Source organism: Schistocerca gregaria, chromosome 2, assembly GCF_023897955.1.
Source record: "Schistocerca gregaria isolate iqSchGreg1 chromosome 2, iqSchGreg1.2, whole genome shotgun sequence".
Classification (NCBI taxonomy): Eukaryota; Metazoa; Arthropoda; class Insecta; order Orthoptera; family Acrididae; genus Schistocerca; species Schistocerca gregaria.
Genome location: NC_064921.1, coordinates 1,053,460,073 through 1,053,466,072, shown reverse-complemented (window position 1 = coordinate 1,053,466,072; position 6,000 = coordinate 1,053,460,073). Strand labels below are relative to the sequence as shown.

General features: G+C 42.9%; 1 protein-coding gene across 2 annotated transcripts in view; it reads right to left on the bottom strand.

Annotated features, from left to right (window-relative positions):
- Positions 1-1,657: 1,657 nt before the first annotated feature.
- The window catches only part of LOC126335592 (uncharacterized), a 28,182-nt gene continuing 23,839 nt past the window's right edge, over positions 1,658-6,000 (bottom strand). For both annotated transcript variants that reach the window (XM_049999035.1, XM_049999036.1), the window contains one exon: positions 1,658-2,219. In XM_049999035.1, the coding sequence (XP_049854992.1) occupies positions 1,854-2,219 (366 nt within the window). In that variant the 3' untranslated portion in view covers positions 1,658-1,853. The remainder of the gene's footprint in view (positions 2,220-6,000) is intronic.

Genomic DNA, 6,000 nt, shown 5'->3' with positions numbered 1-6,000 from the left:
ATAGTGAAATTGTGTGAAGTTGTGCTCAGCTTCTAGGTAGGGCCCCAAAGCAGAGTACCCAATATTTCCTTATAGTGTGAAAAGTGCTCAAGCCAACAAAATGTCTTTTGTTTATAAATCATTCACTCACTGTAACTTGGTTGTAAATGGAAAATGGTATGTACTGATTTTTGTATAAGTAGTCTGTGTACTGTGGGCCAATTTACAAATTTCAATAGTTAATTGATAAAATGTTTCATGCCTGTAACTGTAGTTTTGACAGATTCAGAGTGTCATTGCTTTTGTGTATATAGGTTTTACATTTGTATTAGGTTATTTAAAATTAGGCTTATTTATTCAGATTCCATTCCTTAGTGTCAATGATGTTCTTTACTGTGATTCATGTGTGTAATTAAGAGTAACCTTTACTAATATGCTTGATTTCTTCAACAAAAGGGAAACTGTGTCAGTCACATTATCTTATCTTTTTTACATTTTTCTTGCTGATTAACAGACAGTAAGTAAATTATGTATAAAGTTCTTGCTCTCATTAAATAATTTTCAAATTGCTATATTTATTTATCATGTTTTATGTGCATGGTGATAAGGTTAATTAACATTAGTAATATTTTGAAAGTCATTTGTTCACAGGGTCAGATACTTATTCCAACTAGTTTGACATGAAATACTAATTAATAGGTTTGTTTTGGTGGGGATGTGAGGGTACTGGTGTGTAGTACCTGTAAGTGGTTGTTCTTTGGAGGGCGACAATGCGCAGTGACGCAGAGAGTCGCAAGCAGAGGCAGTTGTTGAGAGGCTGTGGAAGGTGTAGGCTGCGTGAGCCGAAGGCGGTCGGTTGTGTGGCGAAGGATTTATCTCTCTGTTTAATAGTAGTGGCACACAGTTTGAATAATAGAGTGTTTATGTTTGTACAGTATGATAAAGAAAATAAATTAAATTTTACCATTTCTTAATGCATCTCCATCAGTTAGTACCACACCATTGCATTTAACAATGAACGAAGTCTCGATTTACACGGTCAACTAAAACAAGAGGAATGTACATAATAATCATTAATTAACCCACATAATCTCCACGGAGATGGGAGCTTATAAGATGAACACTAGAGAAGTACCAAATTGTAACTCACATGAAAATTTATTCTAACACAAAAGTCCTCATACTAATGATTTAAATCTTTTCATCTTTTCAAATCCATTAATACTGAATGTGAGAAAGCTCTGTAAAAATAGCGAGAAATTTCTGATTTGGATGTCTGTAGTGAACCAAGAATAGCTAACTAAATGCTGTAAACTATGTTCATCTGTTACCTTTCGGGCTTCTCAAATAGAATCTGTCTCGGTAAATCTATCCCAGTTCAGTGCATATTGGTAATATTTCTTCTTGTAATAACAATATACTCCATCAGATCAATGAAATAATTCCGAATAGCACCATGTTTTGCGTCCTTCGTGTACAAGCTCACTGCCACGACACCCCGCTACAACTCCATTTTTCCTCTCCTCTCCGCTCATCTTCACAGAGCAAAGATGACCTAACTAGTCTCTGAGCAGCACAGTGTCTCTGGCAGGGCTGCGCGCTCATAACTAAACGATACAAATATTACATGCACGTTGTAAGACATCCAAAATTACCTATAAAATTACATATAGGCACATTTCAAGTATAGCAACATAAACGTTTGTGCAAGTATATTAATATGTAATAGTATATTTGTTTAACTGAGGAGATTAGTTCCTATGTGTAACAGGTGCTATTAATTTGATTTTTGAATCGGCCTCGTACAAGCCAAACACGAGGCCTGTGATTGGGTAGTGTGCTCGTTCTTGACATCGCCATTGTTCCGGTAGCGGTCACTCTAGAGCGGCGGCCATGATCTTCATGCAGCTGGCGCCGGTGATGGCCCGCACGGCAGGCTGCTCCTGGTCGACGTACCTGGCCTCGGCCAGCGTGTGGAAGCCGGCGCGGCGCGCCAGCAGCTGGGAGGCGGGCCCCGTGAACATGGTGGCGGTGGCCCGGAGCCCCAGGGAGCGGCCCAGCTGCCAGCGCGCTCGCAGCAGCTGCTCGCCCAGCCCCTGGCCGCGGTGCTCGTGGGCCACCACCAGCCCCACCGCCGACAGGTACTCGCGCACGCCGAAGCGCTCGAACACGTCCGGCTGCACCAGCGCCTCGAACTTCCTCACCACACTCACTACCCGCTGCAGCCTTTCACTTTTCGGCTGTAAAAAACAAAAGCAGAAATGCTCTGTTACTAACTCCTCAACTGACAACATGGGGGACAAGTTGTGGCATGTCCTCCAAACCACCCTGTATCATTACTAAACTGTCATACTGCAGCCTTAAAAGTGGATGCTGAATATACGGAGTTTTTTGATGTGAGAAATAGAGTCAGAGAAGGTTATACAGGAAATGTTGTGTAGTGTCATCTCAGCTTTATAAATGCTACGCAGAGTATGCCATCGGGGCATCACTGGATGGCTTGTGTGGTGGAATTCGAATTTGCGACGGGAAAATCAACACTCTAGGCTTTGCAGATGACATTACTCTCATTTACGAAGTGGGGAAGAACTTAGTCATCAGTCCTCCAGAGTGAAAAATATCACTAAATAAACGAATAACGAGGTGTTTTGCATCAATGCAGACTCAATTTCTGATATGACTGAATTGCACTGAAGCGCCAAAGACACTGGTATAAGCATGCGTATTCAAATACAGAGGTACGTAAACAGCCAGAATACAGCCTTGTGGTCGGCAAAGCCTATATGAGACAAAAAGCGTCTGACGCAATTGTTAGATCTGTTGCTACTACTACAATGGCAGATTATCAACATTTAAATGTGTTCGAATGTGGTGTTATAGCTGGCGCACGTGACGTGGGACATAGCGTCTCCGAGCCAGCAGTGAAGTGGGGATTTTCTCGTACGACCATTTAAGGAGTGTACCGTGAATATCCCCCCCGTGAACCTTGGACCTTGCCGTCGGTGGGGAGGCTTGCGTGCCTCAGCGATACAGATAGCCGTACCGTAGGTGCAGCCACAACAGAGTGGTATCTGTTGAGAGGTCAGACAAATATGGGGTTGTGGTTCCTGAAGAGGGGCAGCAGCCTTTTCAGTAGTTGCAGTGGCAACAGTCTGGATGATTGACTGATCTGGCCTTGTAACACTAACCAATACGGCCTTGCTGTGCTGGTACTGCAAACAGTTTGAAAGCGAGGGGAAACTACAGCCATAATTTTTCCCGAGGGCATGCAGCTTTACTGTATGCATGGAGAGCTGCATCAAACCAGTCTCAGGACTGAAGACGACCACAACAACAACAACAACAACAACCGTGAATATCAGGAAACCGTTAAAACATCAAATCTCCGACATTGCTGCAGATGGAAAAAAATCCTGCAAGAACGGGGCCAATGAAGAAAAATCGGTCAATGTGACAAAAATGCAACCCTTTCCCAAATTGCTCCAGTTCTCAGTCCTGGGTCATCAACAAGTGTCAGCGTGCGATTCATTCAACGATACATCATCGATATGGGCTTTCGGAGGTGAAGCCCTACCCGTGTACCCTTGATGACTGCGCAACACAAAATTTTACACCTCGCCTGGACCCGTCAACACCGACTTTGGACTGTTGATCCCTGGAAACATGTTCCCTGGTCCGATGAGTCTCGTTTTAAATTGTATCGAGGTTATGGACGTGTGCGGTTTTGGAGACAGCCGCGTGAATCCATGAACCCTGCATGTCAGAAGGGGACTATTCTAGCTGGCGGAGGTTCTGTAATGGTGTGCGACATGTGCAGTTGGAGTGATATAGGACCCCTGATACGTCTAGATAAAACTCTAACACGTGCCACGTACGTAAGCATCCTGTACAGATCACTGTATCCATTCATGTCCATTGTGTACTCCGACGGACTTGGGCAATTCCAGCAGGACAATGCGGCACGCAACACGCACAGAATTGCTACAGAGTGGCTCCAGGAACACTCATCTGAGTTTAAACACTTCCGATTTCCACCAAACGCCCCAGACATGAACATTATTGAGCATATCTGGGCTGGCTTGCAACGTGCTGTTCAGAAGAGATCTCCAGCCTCACGTTCTCTTACGGATTTATGGACAGCCCTGCAGGATTCATGGTGTCAGTTCCCTCCAGCACTACTTCCAACATTAATCGAGTCCACGCCACGTAGGCCGGCCGGAGTGGCCGTGGGGTTCTAGGCGCTTCAGTCTCGAACCGCGCGTCCGCTACGGTCGCAGGTTCGAATTCTGCCTCAGGCATGGATGTGTATGATGTCCTTAGGTTAGTGAGGTTTACGTATTTCTAAGTTCTAGGGGACTGATGACCTCAGAAGTTAAGTCCCATAGTGCTCAGAGCCATTTCAACCAATTTTAACCATGGCACATCGTGCTGCGATACTTCTGCGTGTTTGCGGGGAACCTACTCGATATTAGGTAAGTGTACCTGTTTCTTTGGCTCTTCAACGTAGCAGATAGTAAGGTAGATAGTGAATACTTGGAGTTTTTCGATGTGACAAACGGAATCATACAAGGTTGTGTAGACAAGGATGTATAGTGTCATCTCAGCTCTATAAATTCTATGCAGAGTATTCCATCAGGACAGAATTGAATGGCTGATGTGGTGAAATTTGATTCGGCGACGGAAAAATCAATAATCCTACACTTTGCAGATGACACTGCTCTCATTGCAGCAAGCGAGGAAGAACGTAGTGATCTGTTCTCCAGAGTGAAAACTATTAGTTTAAGTTTCGGTCTAGAGTTCACAGTGAAAAAAAAAAACAAATTAATGGTAATTCATCGTCATGGTTCAGATCAAATACAACTTGCAGGATGCTTAAAGGCTCTAGACGTACTGAAAGATTGTGTATATGTAGGATCTCTGAGCGATGACATAGGAAAGAGTGTTCAAGAAATAAAACGAAGAATCGTCCTTGGTTCACTGGCAGAACCAAACACGGTCCAAAACAACGGAGATGCGTCTGGTGGAATTATTTCTGTTTCTTGTGTTCTTGTGCGGCTCCGAGACGTGGACCGTTGTAGTGATTTTATTTTCGTGTGTTTGTGTGTGTATGTGTGAGTGTATACTTGTGCTGTTAATAATATTGGAATGATTTGAACAGGAATCTGTCATCTTGCAAATGGCGGCCAACAATACAAATTACAACTCGTGCAGTACCGCATCTTATTAATCTCTGAAAAACTTACGATTAAATTTTCACGCATGTAGGGATGCTACCGCTACTGAAATAAGTGGTTTGTTTGTAAATAACAGCATATACTTACGAGTAATATGTTACAAGATACATTCGTCTCCATCCGCGTCTTTCTCACATGAATATTCGAACCAGAGTAATATAATTCTGAAAATCTATTTCTTTTGTTTCATTGTTCTCAAAACATAGACTATACTGCAATATCGATACTGCTTTTCATCTGCATCAGAGTCAGGTAATTAATATTTTTACGTACTCTTTTGCACTCAGAATAACAGTTCATTTAAACATGTCATGTCAACTATAAATAAATGTTTCTCATTCCCAGAGGACCACCACACCGTGAAATCCAGTGACAAGAGCCGAAATGATGCCTTCCAGGTATAGTGTTGAGGGAAGATGTTATGTGTACCATGGACAGAAAGAAGAACTAGTGCTTCCATTACAGAGGAACTTAGCATCACAAGAAGTTTTTCTTCTCGTTTCAGCCAAAGATTCTTTCATTTCCTTGGGTAAATTTTGAGAAGAGAATGGGATAATGTGAAAAGACTGTCTTGCAATTCATAATCTAAGGCAAAAGACGGCCGGGAAGAGCAGGAAATAAATTGTAGAATCGAGCGGAGAAGATTACCAACCTAGCTCTTCACATTGTATTAAGTGGAGCTGAAGATCGCTGTGGTTGGAGAAGTCTAGTAGAAGATTCAGTTGCGTAAGAAATATTAGAAGAAACGGGCTCACGATACTCAGCAAAGAGTTAACCGATTATTTGT